This window comes from Syngnathoides biaculeatus, chromosome 12 (genome assembly GCF_019802595.1).
Source record: "Syngnathoides biaculeatus isolate LvHL_M chromosome 12, ASM1980259v1, whole genome shotgun sequence".
Taxonomy (NCBI): Eukaryota; Metazoa; Chordata; class Actinopteri; order Syngnathiformes; family Syngnathidae; genus Syngnathoides; species Syngnathoides biaculeatus.
Window position 1 is genome coordinate 22160977 of NC_084651.1, and position 19690 is coordinate 22180666.

The 19690-nt window shown below is 41.6% G+C and overlaps 1 protein-coding gene and 1 long non-coding RNA gene across 4 annotated transcripts in view; one reads left to right on the forward strand and one right to left on the reverse strand.

Annotated features, from left to right (window-relative positions):
• The window catches only part of LOC133509798 (uncharacterized), a 28966-nt gene extending 19835 nt beyond the window's left edge, over positions 1–9131 (reverse strand). The window contains exons 1-2 of the long non-coding RNA XR_009797448.1: positions 8844–9131; positions 6570–6658 (exon numbers count right to left, since the gene is read on the reverse strand). This is a non-coding gene — a long non-coding RNA (uncharacterized LOC133509798). The remainder of the gene's footprint in view (positions 1–6569; positions 6659–8843) is intronic.
• A 190-nt stretch (positions 9132–9321) lies between these two features.
• The window catches only part of LOC133509797 (inositol polyphosphate-5-phosphatase A-like), a 218480-nt gene continuing 208111 nt past the window's right edge, over positions 9322–19690 (forward strand). The window contains exons 1-2 of one of the 3 annotated variants that reach the window (XM_061837168.1): positions 9322–9621; positions 9685–9788. In XM_061837168.1, the coding sequence (XP_061693152.1) occupies positions 9711–9788 (78 nt within the window). In that variant the 5' untranslated portion in view covers positions 9322–9621; positions 9685–9710. Of the gene's footprint in view, positions 9789–10068; positions 10590–19690 lie in introns of those variants that run through there. The other 2 variants (XR_009797447.1, XM_061837170.1) reach the window with 2 other exon arrangements.

A 19690-nucleotide genomic window follows, 5' to 3' on the forward strand; every position in this document is an offset into this window, starting at 1 on the left:
CTTCCTCAACTGTGTTTTAGGCTTTGGAAAAGGAATCCACCAGGCTCCTTGGAACCGAGCAGGATATCTTTCATCAGAATTGCACGTTCTCCAAACGCATCTGAGGACCATTTTCTTCGTAATGTTAACTTTTCCAAGCGCACGCTATTGACAACCAGCATTGCTTGTAGGACAATGTGGCGAGAGGGGCGCGTCAACCCAGGGTTTAAGACAATGTGCCTATCTGATTGGCTATTTATTGTATGAGTGATTGACAGGTCGGAAAGGTCCATTGGCTTCAGCATTCCCGTGACCCTCGTGAGGATAAGCAGCTCAGAAATGGATGGTTGTTGGTACTTCATATAAATCAACTAAAATACATCACAGTAAAAAATGTAAGAAACTTAATTTAATATTATTAGGGAATAGAGGGTGGGATGGTGAAGAATGATGTCAGGCTGTGCTCGAAATATATATATATACACACACACACACACATACACAGTGAAGAAAATAAGTATTTGAACACCCTGCTGTATTGCAAGTTCTCCCACTTAGAAATCATGGATGGGTCTGAAATTTTCGTCGTAGGTGCATGTCCACTGTGAGAGATATAATATAAGAAAAATCCAGAAATCACAATGCATGATATTTTAACAATTTATTTTTGTGATACAGCTGCAAATAAGTATTTGGACACCTGAGAAAACCAATGTTAGTATTTGGTACAGTAGCCTTTGTTTGTAATTACAGAGGTCAAACGTTACCTGTAGTTGTTCACCAGGTTTGCACACACTGCAGGAGGGATTTTGGCCCATTCCTCCACATAGATCTTCTCTATGTCAGACAGTTTTCTGGGCTGTCGCTAAGAAACACGGAGTTTCAGCTCCCTCCAAAGATTTTCGATTGGGTTTAGGTCTGGATACTGGCTAGGCCACACCAGAACCTTGATATGCTTCTTACGGAGCCGGCTGTGTGCTTTGGGTCATTGTCATGTTGAAAGACCCAGCCTCGACCCATCTTCAATGCTCTGACTGAGGGAAAAAGGTTGTTCCCCAAAATCTCACAATACATGGCCGCAGTTATTCTCTCCTTAATACAGTGCAGTCATCCTGTCCCATGTGTAGAAAAAACACCCCTAAAGTATGATGTTACCACACCGATGCTTCACAGTAAGGATGGTGTTCTTGGGATAGAACTAATCATTTGTGTTCCTCCAAACACGGTTAGTGATTATTATTATTAATGATTAAAAAGTTCAATTTTGGTCTCATCTGACCACAAAACCTTCTCCCATGACTCCTCTGTATCATCCAAATTGTCATTGGCAAACTTAAGACGGGCTTTGACGTGTGCTGATTTAAGCAGGGGAACCTTCCGTGCCATGCATGATTTCAAACCATGGTGTCTTAGTGTATTACCAACAGTCACCTTGGAAACGGTGGTCCCAGCTCTTTTCAGGTCATTGACTATGTCCTGTCGTGTAGTCCTGGGCTGATTCCTCACCTTTATAAGGATCATTGAGACCCTACGAGGTGATATCTTGCATGGGTCTCCACTCTGGTTGAGATTGTTTAGCTTCTTCCAGTTTCTAATGATTGCTCCAACAGTGGACCTTTTTTCACCAAGGTGATTGGCAATTTCTCCATAGCCCGCCTGTGTGGAGTTGTACAATTTTGTCTCTGGTGTCTTTGGACAGCTCTTTGGTGTTGGCCATGTTACAAGTTTGAGTCTTACTGATTATATGGGGGTAAACAGGTGTCTTTATGCAGCTAACGACCTCACACAGGTGCATCTGATTCAGGATAATACATGGAGTGGAGGTGGACTTTTAAAGGTGGACTAACAGGTCTTTGAGGGTCAGGAATTCTAGCTGATAGATTGGTGTTCAAATACTTATTTGCAGCACAAATAAATCATTAAAAAAAAATCATACATAGTGATTTCTGGATTTTTCTTATGAGATTATCTCTCCCACAGTAGGCATGCACCGACGATGAACATTTCAGACCCATCCATGATTTCTAAGTGGGAGAACTTGCAAGATAGCAGGGTATTCAAATACTTATTTTCTTCACTGTATATATATAAAATATAATGGAAATTTACAGTTGTGTTTGCAAATTTTATTGAAATGCTATATCTGAGACAGTTTCAAGTAATTGAGTATTTCAGTCCCCCATGAAAAGTATTTTTTCTCTCTGGACACATCTTGTCCACCCTGTCTAAAAGAATGATCCCTGGGTATAATGATAGATAAAGGTTCACATATCCCATTTCACAGCTGAATCCATGCTCATTTGGTCACATGCAAATGCCAGATTATTTCCAGGTTTTCCTATTTTTAGATAAGTCATTTTAAGTGCTCGTGACACTGGGGTCAAAGTGCACAGTTGCTTGCTGCCAGGAATTCCAACAATTTTTTTTTTCCATTTCATGGAGTGCAGAGGGTGGAGTTTCTCCTGTGTGCATGTGTGTGTAAGAGAGGGAGGGAGAGAGAGAGAGAGGGAGTAGAACCTCTTTATCAGCACATAAGACCCCCCCCCCCCACACACACACACACAGTCCTTACGTTTCCCTCTGGGATATCCTGCCTGCAACTCATGGTGTAGTATTTACTGACTGTTAAGAAACACATTGCCTCTGCTGTTATCTGTGTGCACACAGACTTCCACACATATTTGTCCAGTTATTTTTAGGACTATTTCCACTTGGTCTGCCTTCAAGCTGTTTAATTAGTTGAAATAAAACTGGTTGAGGCATGCTTGTGCTATCAACGACAAACTAGTTGGCTCGGATCTTTGGTGGTGTCAAGCTACCCAATGTGATTTTTAAACCTACACTTGAGTTTACAGGTTTGCCCTTTCATGATTGTGATCATCCTAACTGACTGGCATTACAGTAAAACACTGAGAATAAAAGCAATAGGAAACACCCAGGTTCAAACACTTCAAGTAATATATGCTGACAAAAGACTCCAGGATGTTATACACCAAGTGAACTGCGGTTAACAATAAAAACACACACACACACACACACACACACACACCACACACACACACACACACACACATCAGGTACTACTTTCAACGTTCTCTGCTTACACAGCTAAAAAACTCGTAACCTTACCAAGAATGTCTAATTTCAAGTCAATAGTAAATCTGATTACACTTTAAATTAAGACGAATCACACTTAAGGCCAAAAAAGGAACTTTTTTTTTTTTTTATGTTTTCACTCTTTTCAAGCAAAATTTCATTCAAAATTACTTAATTGTTTTTTCACTGACATTTTTTCTTTCTTATTCAGTGTAAACTTTTTTAGGGTATTATTATTTCAAATGTAAATTGTAAATGTAAAAGCAAATTTGCAGTTTTTTTAGTGCATTGCTTGTCAGTGAGCAATTCAATCTATACTTCAATTTGAATAAATTATCTCCTTTTTTTACGATTACTTCACCACTGACATTAGAAAACTATTTTTTAAAGCCTGATATTCTTCTCCTCTCCCTTTCGGAGAGAAAACTACATCCTACCCAGTAAACATGGGCAGTCAGTGGTGATGCTTAAACTCTATGTATAATATTTCTAATAATAATCTAGTTGAAATATCTTCTCGGTGAGTTTGATCGATTTTAAGTAAAATTCACTATGGACAAAGACTCAAATCCGTTCACAAAATATCTTTAATATTCCAGTTATCAAAGTCCACGTCATTTTCAAAGCACACAGAGTCCAATGCCAGACGCAGCCGTGAGCACACGTTCTGGCAGTAAGCCCCCAGCTACTCCACTTCCTAGGTACACACTAAGAAATTCATGAGCCCTTATGAGATCCAGCTGCATCATACCGATGTAGAATTCATACACCATTAAAATAAAAATGTAGCTTAAATTCTCTTATTTGAGTGGGAAAGAAAATACATCCAGGTATGTTGACTTTAGGTGACTTAATCAATACAGAAATCTCAGTCTTTCTGTTTACCTCACCTTTCCTCATCAAAGACCACATTGTGCTCTTATCCGGTGTGTCATATCCCTGACCTAAGATGCTGACCTCCAGCTACCATTAAGTGAATAGGGCTATTTTTGGTCTCAGGCTTCCTTAGAATCACAAGGGGAGCGCTGATGCTTCTGCTTGAAAGGCATGTCTGATGATCTTTCAATGACGCCACATGGTGGGTTTCATAGTCAAAATGTGACATGAGTCATAACAGCGAGAATTTAATACCCCAAAACGTAATTGTTGGCTTGCTTAATTGGAACAAAAATTTATAAAAATGAATGCCAAAAATACTTTAGAGCAGGGGTGCCCAAACGTTTTTGCCCCAAGATCTACTTTTCAAGCAGGCAACCTCCCATGATCCATCTTTTTTTTGGTGGAGTGAGGGTTGCAACCATGTCTCCAGTTTAAGAGCGTAGAGAACTACCAGTGAGCGAAAATTCTGGGCCACCGAGATATCTCAGCATGAATTTATATTGATGTACCTTGCATCACCGCATGAGCCAACCTTGGACAACGCAACATAATAATTAACAATGTAAATTTTTTTACTCCGATGACTTGAACTGAAATGAATCAGCTGGGGATGCATAGTCTGGACAATAGCTGCTGACAGCCAATCTCAAGTACACTTCCAAATGTTCATCAATTAGGGTGGAACGCTACTTGGAGTTATAGATCTTCATTTAGGAAAAGGCTTACTAATGTAAGTAAGTGGAGCAGAACAATGCAGTCAAAAAGGTAGCACATTTCCTCATCTCGGGGTACTAACATTTGTGAGTAAGTTCCAAAACTGCAGTGAGAAACACAATCTTTTATGTCCTTGCACATTTGCTGGGATAGATCCTCAGCCATGCGGTGTAATTGTACTTCTTGAGAAGCTGGAGAGCTTTGATGAAGATAATACAGTATTTATGCCTTATTTTAAAACTCCCGGAACAATGTGTAGACTGCTTCAACAATGCCGGATGGTGATTAAGAGTATAGATAGCCTCCCTCTGCCTTCGGGTGGGCGACACTGAGTCGAGTGGACTAAGTTCCGCCCCTCCATTGCGCAAGCGGCCGATTGGTGCTGTGGGTGTAATGTGGTTGGTGCCTGCCGTGGCGGCAATCCGCAAACAGATTTATGGACATCAACAGTGAAGGATCCCATGAAGCTGAAGGAGTCCTATCGGCCCTTTTTGGCCTGTGGGACTCCCAAGGTAGCTGCTGGGTACCAGCTGGCCAGGCGGAATGCAGCTTTGGTGGTCGCTGAGACAAAAACACGGGCGTGGGAGTAGTTCAGCGACACCATGGAGAACGATTTCAAGATGGCTTCAAGGAAATTCTGGTCCACCGTCCGGCATCTCAGGAGGAGGAAGCAGTGTACCGCCAACACTGTGTATAGGGATAATGGGACACATCTGACCTTGACTTGGGAGGTTGTGAGTCGGTGGATAGAATACAGTACTTCGAAGATCTCTTCAACTACACTGACATGCCTTCGCATAAGGAAGCAGAGTCTGGGTTCTCTGAGGCAGGCTCTCTGGGTTTGAGGCCATCGAGATGGTTAAAAAGCTCCTCGGTCGCAAGGCCCCGGGGGTGGATGAGATTCGCCCAGAGTTCCTAAAGGTTCTGGATGTTGTGGGTTTGTCCTGGTAGACAAGCTGCTGCAACATCGCAGGGACATCGGGGGACAGTGGCTTTGTATTGGTAGATTGGGTGATGGTCCCCCTTTTTAAGAAGGGGGACCGGAGGGTGCGTTCCAACAACAGGGGGGGGTCAAACTCTTCAGACTTTCTGGTAAGCTCTATTTCAGGGTGCTGGAGAGGAGACTCCGTCGGGAAGTCAAATCTCAGATTCAGGTGGAGCAATGTGGTTTTTGTCCTGAATCGTGGAACAATGGTCAAGCGGACCTCGGCAGGGTCCTAGAGTGTGCATGAGAGTTTGCCCAACCTGTCTACCTGTTTTGTGGACTTGGAGGCGTTTGACCATGTCCCTCGGGGAGTCCTGTGGGGGGTCCTGTGGGGGGTCCTATGGGAGTATGGGGTACTGAACCCCCTGATATGGGCTGTTTGGTCCCCGTACGACTAGTGTCAGAGTTTGGGCCGCATTGCCAGGAGTAAAAACAAACAAACAAACTGCAACACACAATCAAAACGGCTGATTGAATTATCGGCACCTCTCTACCCACTATTGGTTATGTTGGCTTCATCAAGCTGTGATGTCCAACACTCACTTGAGCCTTTTGCAGCTGAGTGTGAAGTGGCTGGGACAAGAATCAAATAATTCACGGACTAACTTGTTGGTTTTGACTAACGTAGCGCTATTGTTTGCGCATGTGCGAGAACTTAGTGTCCAGAAAATTCAAATTTTATTAGTTATACATGTATATCAATTAAGTGACGGGATTGATAATAGGCCGACATCTTTTTTTGTCACACAACGTCATGCGAACTACCCACTATTACATTTGCGGTTGACTAGTCGATCGTGATCAACGCATTGAGCACCCCTGCTTTAGAGATAAAATTGTAAATATTAACGCTACTGGTTAGCAACAGCCATGACAAACACGAACCCCATTTTTGTGCTTAGTGATTATCTCCTACCTTAAAACCACTGTGGTTTGCACAATTTTCCTTTTCCTTTCCTGCTAGTTGTACCGCTGTCTTTCTTTGGGCCCAGGGCAAAGAAAGTACTGCAAAAGTAAAAAAATAAATATTTGAGAAGCACCCGCGAATGTGCATACTCACACTATGACTGCATGCATGACTCAAAGTGAGTCTCGGCATTGCTTGGCTTGACGACGCGTTCAACATGGGTTCAGCTTTGCTCGGATGTTCGCACCCCGACAATTGAAGCACCGAGGCATTGAGTTGTTCGAACACTGAGGTTCCGTTGTGTGTGTCTGTCTATCTATCTATCTATCTATCTATCTATCTATCTATCTATCTATCTATCTATCTATCTATCTATCTATCTATCTATCTATCTATCTATCTATCTATCTATCTATCTATCAATATCTGTACGGTGTATTCGGGTTTTGATTTGACCTGAAATGATCTAAAATGATGACTTGATTGGAAATTGATTGTTCAAATCCTTTTGAACTTTTCCCAGTGTGCTGCAGCTGCATCTTAAGTCACACTGGCTGCATGTTAATGAGTTAGTTAGCTTTACCTTGCCACTACTGAAGGATGTTGTTATGTTCTCTCAGAATTTTTTTTTAAAGCAGGGTGAGTTCTTTTCACTTGGAAAAATCACGAGTAATATCATTGTAGTTTTTATAAGTGAGTGGGTGTATTCATTTGACTTGGCTTGTAATTGACCCCTCCGTAGAAATTGCGTGGGCCGCGTCGCTGACCAATCAGAGGCCAGGGATGTGCCTAAACCACGCCCCTTGTTGTTGTCCGCCATAACCTCAGACAAAGTCGCATGGTTCTGTAGAGCTTTTGTTTGCGTTTTATCACGGCTTAGGGATCCTTAACAATAGATATGGTTAAGAGGTGTAGTCACGGCCTTTGTAATAGTGACGACAGATATCCTGATAGGCTAGTTGGTGGAGTTCAATTTGTACCCTTTGCAAAACCGAAGACCGAGTATGAAAAATGTCTTCGATGGATCAAACTTTGTGGAAGACCGCATCATCAACTGAATCCATCTAAAATCAACCGGAACAGATATGTTTGCACAAAGGTAAGCCCTATTTTTGATTTTCAATACATGTCTCATATAAATGAATTAGCAGTTCTTCGCTTGCATAACATAGCTACGTGTGTATGATTGACACACTTGATCTGTGTTGAGCGATACTTTGCGAGGACCTGACTGTACAAACGTGTCTCTTTGTTGGCGGCTAGCGAGCTAAGCTAAACCGGACTAGCGAGTCCTAAAAGCCTTCGACGTGCACCGAGACACCAAGACTGAAGGAAGGATGTTTGAGGGCACTAAAGTAGTGATTGTCGTACTCGGTCGGGACTTACGTAGGTTCGGCACTAATTCAAGAATAATTATTGAGGGGAGTGCGTGACTTTACACAAAGAAAACGAGAGAAACAACTCGTAAATCAAGCCTCGCCTTCTTCTTTTCCTTCATACGGCAGTTCACAAACGGGTATACAGATACACATACAGATTCTGCACACAAGTGTGATAGGTAACAGTAAACTGTCAATGACGAATTCGTCTTTGGGTTATATTAAGATCTATTAACGTATGGTTAATTGTTTTCCACAAATGTATAATATGCAAAATACACCAAATGTATTTACCCTGCTTGACATGTAAAGTGAGCTTCAGATATCCTTGTAGGACTCAACTGCAAATGCAATGTATGTGGCTTCTCGGTCTTCCTCTGACTCCGGAAAGATCTCGCGCTAATATCAATGGTTACTCCATCGATATGCATGGAAATACCATTGAAATACCCCTCGCTGAAATACTTGAAGCCCTGCTGTCTGCTCTTCAACGATATTTCACTATTCGGTAAGAATGCGAGTGAAAAATCAGCTGGTAAATCGGACAATTTTGCTCTCGACTTTTCTTCCTGCGACACCATTTTGTCTAACGTTTGTCTGAGGTTAGCAACAGTGGGGTGACGTGACTTCAGGAGGCATGGTTAAATGCCCTGTACGGAGGGGTCAATTGAATCCAGTGCTCTGTTCTAAAAGTCCGATGTGATACAAGTAGGCAAAAAGACATTTCTTTTACATGACATCGCGCATTTACGTATCCCTAACCTGACTCTTCGGGATAAAACATTACACACTTCATTCAGCAGGTCAGTGATACACTAACAAAGTGAAAGTTGTTCTCCTGCAATGTATAAGGCACTGATAATAATGAAATCAAACTCAGAAAAGATACTTCTCCCTCACTTACCTTTGAAGATACAGCCTTGTGTTTGTTGATAATTGTCCACATTTAGTTGTACGTGCGGTCTTCCGCAGGCCTTAATCCATCGTAGACACTTCCTCAACTGTGTTTTAGGCTTTGGAAAATGAATCAACTGGACCCCTTGTATCCTAGCAGGACATCTTTCATCAGAATTGCACATTCCCCAATGGCATCTGAGGACAATTTTCTTCGTAACATGAACTTTTCCAAGGGCACGCTCACTGACAACCAGCATTGCTTTTGGGACAATGTGGCGAGAGGGGCGCATCAAGCCAGACAATGCGGCTATCTGATTGGCTATTATTGTACGAGTGATTGAAAGTTCGGAAAGGTGCATTAGAAGGACAACATCTGTGTTTATAGTGGACTGGCCCTTTAAGAGAGCCAGCGCGTTTCCGATTGGCACCGTGACGTCACAGCAGTGCGGGACTCCAGCCTATCATCTGAGCACACTGAAAGGCAATGGTCCTGCTTCACGAGGGACACTCGCTGCACTGAAGCAAGCAAGGAAGAGGTTCGTCCCTCAAGCGAACCACAGCCCGCAGGCGCTTGCCGTGGGTGAAAAGGGAAACTTTTACGATGGAGTGTAACAAGTAGCACGAGAAGAGCTCCTCAGCGGACCTTGGACTGCAAAGTAACTCCCGGTCGATGAGTGGTTGCCCCTGAAAAAATATGCCCCAGCCGAGCCACCTCAGCCCCGGCTTCAGTCGCGAATTGCCCGTGTTTTAAGCAGCTATCCGAGACGTTCGCCTGCATCCGTCGGGTTAGTGTAAAATATATCGATTTTTTTTTTTTTTTTTTTTAACCTGTGAAGTTGGTCATCCAGTCCACGTACCACCTGCGAGAGATAGCATGGCTGGGAAGCCAACAACATTACCAGGCACGGGAATACTGCTGGTGACAGCCAACGTTGGATCCCTGTTCGAGGATGTGAGTTCCTCCGTTCGTCCGTTTGCTTTTAGCACGCTCACCGTTGGCTACGTCCTCATTTGTTTGAAAATTTCAAAGACGTTAGATGTCCGCATTTGTTCATTTCGACGTTGCAAACGGAACAATTCGGCTCGTCACGACTCGCGCGTTTCAAGTCGCCCGCGGTAGTCTCAAGTGCAACAGTCTCGCGCATAAACACGCGAGGTTCCCACAAACACTCACTGGCTCCTCTGCTCACGGTTTCCTGTTGTATTGTTGCCATAGCCCACTTTCTCGCGCAAGTAATGTGTATCAATGTAGTATGTCAGGGAGGCTGGAGATTCAGTGATCAACAAAAGCCCGCGTTGATGTCATGGTCGGAAGGACAAACAAACAAACTTTAGCAAAGGCTGACAATAATTTTTTTTCAACACACATCAAATCTGACACAAGTGTTTTCCTGTATATTTTTGCTAATGTTGCGGTTCCAAACCAAACATGATCTACAAGTGAAATGGGTTTTCTTTTTTTTTCCACGTGTGGTTTTTCTTGAGGTTTTGGCATTACAGTGAAACCGTTGCAGTCAAAATTCTGAATTTGACCAAAATGTCCCTCTGAATTCTCCTAAAACACGAGGATGCAAACTGCCATGCATGATGCCACGTGATGTCCTTACAACAGCTCAGTTCAGTGTTTGAAAGGGTTTTCCTCGGCCAATGCAATTAGCTTTTTCCTTGGTTTTGGGACCCGAAATCTACAAAGAACGTGACAAACAAAGAACGCACTCTTTCAGGCTTGCCATACAAGGCATCACTTATTTGGGTGAGTTTTTCTGCCCCTTATTTTTACACTTGTGTGAAAATTATTAAGACCTCTGTTTTATTGTTTTAACATTTATATTATCAGTGGGTGATTTTATTTTTACCTTTTTTATAGTGTAACCTTGCTTCACCAATTCAATTCATTACGAGACTTTATTCCTTTGTTTTTCTTTTTAAAATTAATGGATGTTTCACGTAAATGCTTTTTAATGAAGATTTTGTCCATACTGTAATTTATTCATGAGTCACGGTTCCACTGTTATATTTTACAGCTTTGTTTATTTATTTTTCTATTTATTTATTTTTACACCCTTCTTACATTGATATCATTGTGTTTTGAAGCTACTTGGGCAAAATGAGTCCAACAAACAGCCAGTGTTGATTCATTCTCAACTCGTTTCTGCTTTAACAACAAGCATGTGTGCTTTGGGAAGTTGAGCTCCATCCAAATAATGTTACTCCTCACAAAACTTTGAACTTAAAACTGACAAGATGTTCTATAGACTCCTGTCTGTAAGATGATGTTCAAAACATTACAAAAGATATTCTTTACACGTCATTAACAAAATTAAGAAATACTAACAAAATATTTTAATAGGTAAAAAAAAATTGTTCTCATAGTTGATAATGGAATGTAGTCAAGGGGACCTTACAAGTAATTAACTTCTATCAACACTTGGATGAATGTTATAGTGACCGTAACAAAAACCAATGTATGGTTCATAAAGTTTTTCCTGATGGTGACTGTTATTTTTTTTTCTATTTCCATAACTTTGAATTGGGTTTACAGAGGGTACGGCAGTTTCTTCCCACATACCAAAAACTTGGATGGTAGGGTAATTGAAGACACTTAATTGCACATAGATTTGAATGAGACTGTGAATGGTCAGTTGTTTTTATGTGCACTGCGATTGGCTCGTCACCAGTTCAGGGTGTACCCCACCTCTCGCCCGGAGTCAGCTGAGATAGGCTCCAGCAAGTCTGTGGCCCTAGTCAGGGTAAGTGGTATGTAAAATGGATGGATGAATGGATAACTTTCAATGTTAAATAAAATAGCTTCTACCAGCTTCTTGTGATGGATTGTGTTTGATCTCGGTGCTTCCTTTCTATATTAATAATCAATGTTGATGTATCACTTTGTGTTAAAATGGCTTTGTCTTTGAGTGTTGTATATATTATAGAACATTCAGGGGATATTATTCACTTGGACTTTTGCCTGCGTCTTTCTTAACCTGAAGCTTGGTAACCCAGTTGCAGAAAGTCATAGTAAACAGTGGAATTTCTCAACATGTCAGTTTCAGTGTTGTGTTAGCAACGTGTCTCCCTTTTGTGACACGATGGAAGAGTTTTCCCTCTCTGGGCTATAAATACCCTCCCTCTCAACTGTGCTTTGAATGTCTCATGGATTTGTCTCCCCCAGACTTTGAAAAGACTCAGCCAAAATGTCCATGAGCGTTTGTTAGTGTTCTTTCAGTGTGTGTGCGTGTGTGTGTGTGTGTGCATGGTAGGGCTCTTCTGGTTCTATTTATAGCTTTGAGTGTGTTGGTACCCCTTAAGTAACAGTTGAATGAAGTCTTTGTGAACTTGGATTCTAAATTTAGGTCTGCTCATAAGAAGTGTCATGTGAGACCCTGATCCCTAAGGCTGGTACAAACATAAAGATAATCGTGGTATTTTTGTCCCGATTTTGCCCCTTTCCAATCAAGGACGAAGAAGGCCAGACTATTTATATCTTGAGATTATCCTGTAAGATTTGGTCTGAAGTGTGTGAAGGGTGAATTTGTCCCGATAATTGCATCCAAAACTGGTCAGAATATTTAAGATATTCAGTATTTACGGGCCAAAATCTTCAAGTATGTGGGGAAAGTCAACTATCTTGAGTTATGACTGAATCAGTTGTGATTTGAAATGGAATGTAGCCAAAAGTACTAACCTGTTACCTGACTGGGGAACAAACAAGTGGCTGAAAATAAAAACGTGCTACCTGTTGTCGTAGTTTAAATGGGTTCACCAGACGGTTAGAGGTATTCTTAAGCAAAGCTATACACTGTATTGACGATTTCACCGTTCAAAACATGCCCCCGTCTAGCCCTTTTGGCAACACTCTGGAAACATTGGCACATTACAACCGATTCCGCTTAAAATCCCTCCATGAATATAGAAGCATATCAGTATAATAACATGGTTGGCACACTTGAAGTGTAAAGTCCAGTGAACCTCGGAAATGGAGGACCAGCTCGTGGAGCTGCGGGAAGCCTGACAGTGGTTCTTTAATATCTCTGTCGTCTTCTTCTTCTTTTCCTTTCGGCTTGTTAGGGGTTGCCACAGCGTATCATTTTTTTTTCCCCCATCTAAGCCTATCTCGTGCATCTTCTTCTCTAACACCCACAGTCTTCATGTCTTCCCTCACCATATCTATCAACCTTTTTCTTTGGTCTTCCTCTCATTCTTTTGCCTGGCAGCTCCATCCTCAGCACCCATCTACCAATATACTCACTCTCTTGCCTCTGGACATGTCCAAACGATCAAAGTCTGCTCTCTTGAATCTTGTCTCCAAAACATCCAACTTTGGCTGTCCCTCTAATGAGCTTATTTCTAATCCTATCCGATCTGCTTACTCCGAGCGAGAGCCTCAACATCTTCATTTCTGCTACCTCAAGTTCTGCTTCCTGTTGTTTCTTCAGTGCCACCGTCTCTAATACGTACATCACGGCCGGCCTCACCACTGTTTTATAGACTTTGCCCTTCATCCTAGCGGAGACTCTTCTGTCACATAGAACACCAGACACCTTCCGCCAACCGTTCCACCCCGCTTAGACCCGTTTCTTCACTTCCTTACCATACTCACCATTGCTCAATATTGTTGACCCCAAGTATTTGAAATCACCCACCCTTGCTATCCCTTCTTCCCAGAGCTTCACCCTTCCCCCACCGCCCCTCTCATTCATGGACATATACTCTGTTTTACTTCGACTAATGTTCATTCCTCTCCTTTCCAGTGCGTGCCTCCATCTTTCTCATTGTTCCTCCACCTGGTCCCTGCTGACACTGCAGATCACAATATCTGCGAACATCATGGTCCAAGGGGAATCCAGTCAAAGCTCGTCTGTCACCCTATCCTTTACTACCGCAAACAGGAAGGGGTTCAGAGCGGATCCCTGATGCAGTCCCACCTCCACCTTAAATTCTTCTGACACATCTGGCACATCTCACCACTGTCCTCATACATCTGTACTATTCTGTACTATTCTAACATATTTCTCCGCCACACTGGACTTGTGCATGCAGTACCACAGTTCCTCTCATGGTACTCTGGCATAGCCTTTCTCTAGGTGTACAAAGACACAACGTAGCTCCTTCTGACCTTCTCTGTACTTTTCCACAAGCATCCTCAAGGCAAATAATGCATCTGTGGTACTCTATCTAGCCATGAAACCATGCTGTTGCTCTCATATACTTACTTCTGACCCGAGTTTAGCCTCCACTACTCTTTCCCATAACTTCATTGTGTGGCTCATAATCTTTATTCCTCTGTAGTTTCCACAGTTCTGAACATCACCTTTGTTCTTAAAAATGGGAACTAGTACACTTTTGCACCATTTTTTTCAGGCATCTTCTCTCCCGCAAGTATTCTCTTGAATTAGTTGGTCAAAAACTCCACAGCCACCTCTCCAAATTGCTTCCATACCTCCACTGGTATGTCATCAGGACTAACTGTCTTTCCATTTTTCATCCTGTTCAGTGCCTTTATAACTTGCCCCTTACTAATCATTGCAACTTCCTGGTCATTCAGCCTTGCCTCTTCTACTCTTCCTTCTCACCCATTTTCTTCATTTATTAACTTCTCAAAGTACTCCTTCCATCTCCTTAGCACACTACTGGCATCAGTCAATATATATCTATCGCTATCCTTAATCACCTTCACTTACTGCACAACCTTCCTATCTCCATCCCTCTGTCTGGCCAACGTGTAGAGATCCTTTTCTCCTTCTTTCATATCCTGGTGTACATGCCGACATACGCCTCTTATTTAGCCTTCGCCACCTTTACCTTTGCCCTACGTTGCATCTCAATGTACTCCTTTCACCTCTGCTCAGTCCTCTCCGTTTCCCACTTCTTCTTCGCTAATCTCTTTCCTTGAAGGACTTCCTGTATTTTGCGGGTCAACCACCAAGTTTCCTTCTCCCCAGAAGACACCTCAAGTACTCTCCTGCCTCCCTCTCTGCCAGTCTTCTGGGAGCTCTTCCTGTCCGTCTAGTCTGTCTCACCTCTTTCGGAAAAACCACTAAACATTCTTCCTTTCTCAACTTCAACCACATGATTCTCTGCTCTACCTTTGTCTTCGTAATCTTCCTACCCGCTACCAGAGTCATTTTACACACCACCATCCTATACTGTCGAGCCACACTTTCCCCCGCCACTACCTTACAGTGAGCAACCGCCTTCAAATTACATCGTCCAGTCACTCACATTTGACGCGCGCGACCATGCTTACGCACCTCCGTGCTCGCAAACCTGCACAGTCGAGCACGAAAAATCATCCGCGTAAATTTGTTACGAGTAGAAAAAATAGACATTGAAAGATGTCACTTATTTTGAGTAGTCTTGACATTAATTTCTGTGTTTATTTCATAAACGTTAACCAAACAAGCCTGCTCCAAAACAACCAGTATTCACTCAGGAACAGGAAATGCAAGTTAACCGTACTGAGCATGTACGGAAGCTAGACCGAAAGCACAAGTTCAGAGGTGCTTCACGTACTGCGAGGGCATTTACGGCGAAAGTCATCAACATCATGAGCCATGTCAAAGGAAATTCAGTTACACCAGGAGTGCTCATTGGGTCGATCGTGAGGCAGTACCCCCCACCCCCTCAAAAAAAAAGACGTTAGACTGTCATCCCCCTCATCGCTTGATTCAGGTGTGGCCAATACGTCGAACGCACGCACATAAAGCCGCTTTCTAGCAAGCCGGCCTCCTATTTACGGCAATCCCGCAATGCGTGGTAAACCCCGTCCACAACAATACATCATGATTGCCGACAGGAATGTTTGTTACAATGTATTGCTTGTTGCCACTAACGGCAATTATGTTGAACTAAACTTTCTGTTTCTTCAAAACATTGCGGGTATAAACCGTTCATGTTTATTCCTTGATAGGCCAGTGCATTTAACTTTTCTTCAGATAAAGTTTGTCAGATCAAGGATTTTTATTGATGAAAAATTGTAAATACCGTTTTATATCATGTTCTACTAATATCAGTTGAAATTGGAAATGATAATTTCTCAGTTTGAAATTTTATTTTTGTATTTTAGTTATGTATTTGTTGATTTTTATTTTTAATTTACAGTTATGTTATATTAATCCAGTAAGTTATTTTAAGGTCTTGAGATTCCATACCTAATCACACCCGCAACTTTACCTCTGAGCATGACTGACCACACCCGTACATTTTTCAAATGTGAGTGACTGCATCGTCTGCACAAAATATAATCCACCTGCTTGCTTCTACCTCCGCTAATGTAGGTCACTCTATGTACCTGTCTCTTCCGGAAATAAGTGTTCACCACTGCCAATTCCATCCTTTTTCAAAGTCCACCACCATGTGACCCTCAATGTTCCTTTGCTGGATGCCGTACTTACTCATCACTTCTCTACCCCCCCCCCCACCCCTGTTTCCTTCGCCAACATGTCCACTGAAATCTGCATCAATCACAGCTCTCTCTCTTTGACTGGGATGCACAGGACTAATTCGTCTAATTCCTTCCAGAATTTCTCTTTCAACTTGAGGTCACATCCAACCTGTGGAGCTTAGCTGCTAGTCACATTATACACAATACCCTTAATTTCAAATTTCATCCTCATCACTCGATGTGATGCTCTTTTCACCTCCAACACATTCTTAGCCAGCTCTTCCTTAAAAATAACCCCTACTCAATTTCTCTTCTCATCTACTCCATGGTAAAAGAATTTAAACCCTGCTTCTAAACTTCTTGCCTTACTCCCTTTTCACTTGCTCTCTTGGATGTACAATATATCAATCTTTCTCCTAATCATCATGTCAACAACATTTCCGAGCTTTTCCTGTCATAGTCCCGACATTCAAAGTCCCTATACACAACTTTAGGTTCTGTGCATTTCTCTTCTTCTTCTGCCGACTAAGCCATTTTCCTCCTCTTTTTTGCCTTCAACCAACATTATCTGAGTTTCTACCTATGCCTTGCAGAGCCACAGTGCTGGGGGCGGGCGTATTTAGCCCGTGCCACGACCTATCCGTTATGGAATTCGTTTGATGAACGCTCATACACGTTTGGCACAGTTTTACGCCGGATGCCCTTTCTGACGCAAACCTCTACATTTATCCGGGCTTGGGACCGGCCTCTGACTCCAGTATTTGCACGTAGTCGTCCTCAAGATCCTCGTTGTACAAGTTGTGTTGGTTGAACAAGATTATGCAGTTACTCACGTTCGATGCATCTTCAACGTTAACGGTTTGATCACAAACGCGTCACGTTGTAAGCCAACTAAGCAAAGGTAGTCTGGGCCGAGGGGCAAGTTTAAGTTGGCCTTGTCCAACTTCCTCAATACTGGTACTCACGGACCTCATTGTATATGATATGAAGGTTTTGCAGTTCGTGTAGGTACTCGTGATTGTTGTTTTCCTCCTCGGTAAGTATTTGATTACTAATGCGTCTCGCTGTTAGCAAGCAGGGCTAGGCTAAGACAGGCCCCGCTGCTTCAAATGCAAATGAAATACGGCTCCAATTTACGTACTAAGGTTTCACAGAATGATTCTTAGTCCCCTGAAGTCCCACGTCGAGTATTCACAACATTCGGTCCAAATTCAGCAGGTTTTATTTATTTTACAATTGAGTTTGCCGGAGTCTCCTCATTTTCGCTGCCACCAGGTCGGGACCGGAATACTCTTTAATATCTCGGTATTTTGTCAAATTATTTTACCTAGTGTGTATATAGATGCAACATTATGCTTGTCTATATAAACCGATTCACTGCTGTTTGCACTGCTGGCTGAACATAATACTGTAATTCAAAAATTCCATTAATCTGTCATTTTTTTCCCCAGTGAAATTAAACAATAATTATAATAAACCATTGTAATTACTGATAATGATATTTAATCAATGATAAAATTATTAACAGAATTAGTATTATTTCGCTATTGTGCATACAGGATAAAAATGTTTTTTCGAATGAATTAACTAAGCAGTACAACAGATATTGTTGGCTGAACGCGCATACATGCATATGCATGCCCCTTGGCACTTTATAATACAAGAAGGTGCTCTTTCTTTTCACAAAGGAGAGACTCCAGGTGGAGGACATGGACGAAAGGAAAAGCAGTGAAAAATTTGTCGACTTTCAAAGCTCATGTTTGATATAGCGATACTGTGTTAAGGGAGCATTACAACATGTACTTGCGATAGTGCCACCACATAACATTTATATGCGCACACAATAAAAAAAAAAAGTCACATGCAACCACTAACGCCCGTTCGCACATGGCAAAATGAGCTTTCAACAAGTTGTTGAGTTTGTTTGCATTCAATTTTCATTCACCAGCGGGGTTAACGTGGGCAAAATTTGCTTCATCACATCCTGTTTCAATCAGCCATTACGTATTATAAATTAGGGCTTAGAGTGGATACTCTACAACTGTGGATGTTCAGTAAGTCAAATGCACCAGAAGTAAACAAGTGTGTGGCCGGATTGCTTCATTTGTTTCAGCTCCCATCAGAATAAGATATGTGAGTTCATTCACATATAATCAAATGCAGAAAATGAAATTTGATACTCTTTTTCCTTGCAATTTGTGAACTGATTTAAATAGTGAATAAATTTTTCCTATGCCGAGTTTTAACATATTGTTTGGGTTTTTGTAGATTTGCTTATCAACGGTAGCCAATATCTCTCATCCACAATCATGGCCAGATGTTTAAAAAATAAAATAAAAATTGCCCCCTATAAACGATCTATAAAAAAAGTATTTTCATGCTTTTCACTTCTATGTATAGTAAGTACAGAAACACAATGGGGGTGAAACAAGTTCACCTGGGAATTTTGTGCCTTCAGGGGTATTATCAGAGCTGTAACAGATGTGGGATGCCACCTGTCTGACTTCGACAATACTGCTGTTGGGTGTAAAGTTTAATGGAAGACTCTTCCCAAAATTCGCATGTATAATAAACCCCTCCAATGTGAAGTAATATTATTATTACATATATTTTGGACATTAATTGAAACAAAAATTTTAAATACAGAAGATTTTTTAAATCCAAGCAAAATCTGGATATGTGCCAGCTTTCACAGTCAGACCCGGAAGAAACATCCTTGACCCTGCCCCTGATGTCCCTGGTGCTCAGCATTACAGACCATTCGTTCTAGCTAGGCCAAGATGCCGATGTGTTGTGCATCAAACTTCAATAAAACTGAGAAATGCACCCAAATTTGTTCTTCTTTAATCTCCCATGGGGTTAACCTGACAGAATAAAGCTGTGACTGTCACAGTTGAGGCTCGTTCATCAGCCGGAGAAATTTGCACGCATCTAACCATTCCTGGTTATTAGCCGCTTAGCTATAGCCTCTCGTGACGGAACTGTATAAGCAACAACATACTTTATGAGGTGGCATGGTGGTGAAGTTGTAAAGTGTTGGCCTCACAGTTATGAGGACCCGTGTTCAATCCCGGACCTCCGTGTGTGGAGTTTGCATGTTCTGTGTGTGTCTGCTCGTGTGTAACCTGCCTGCTGCCCATTGACAGCCGGGATAGGCTCCAACACTCCTGCAACCATCGTGCAGCTAAGCGGCTAAGAAAATGGATGGATATATATATATATATATATATATATATATATATATATATATATAATATATATATATATATATATATATATGTGTGTGTATATGTATGTATATATATATATATATATATATATAATATATATATATATGTGTGTATATATATATATGTATATATATATATATATATAATATATATATATATATGTGTATATATATATATGTGTATATATATATATATATGTGTTATATATATATATATCTATATATATATATATGTGTATAT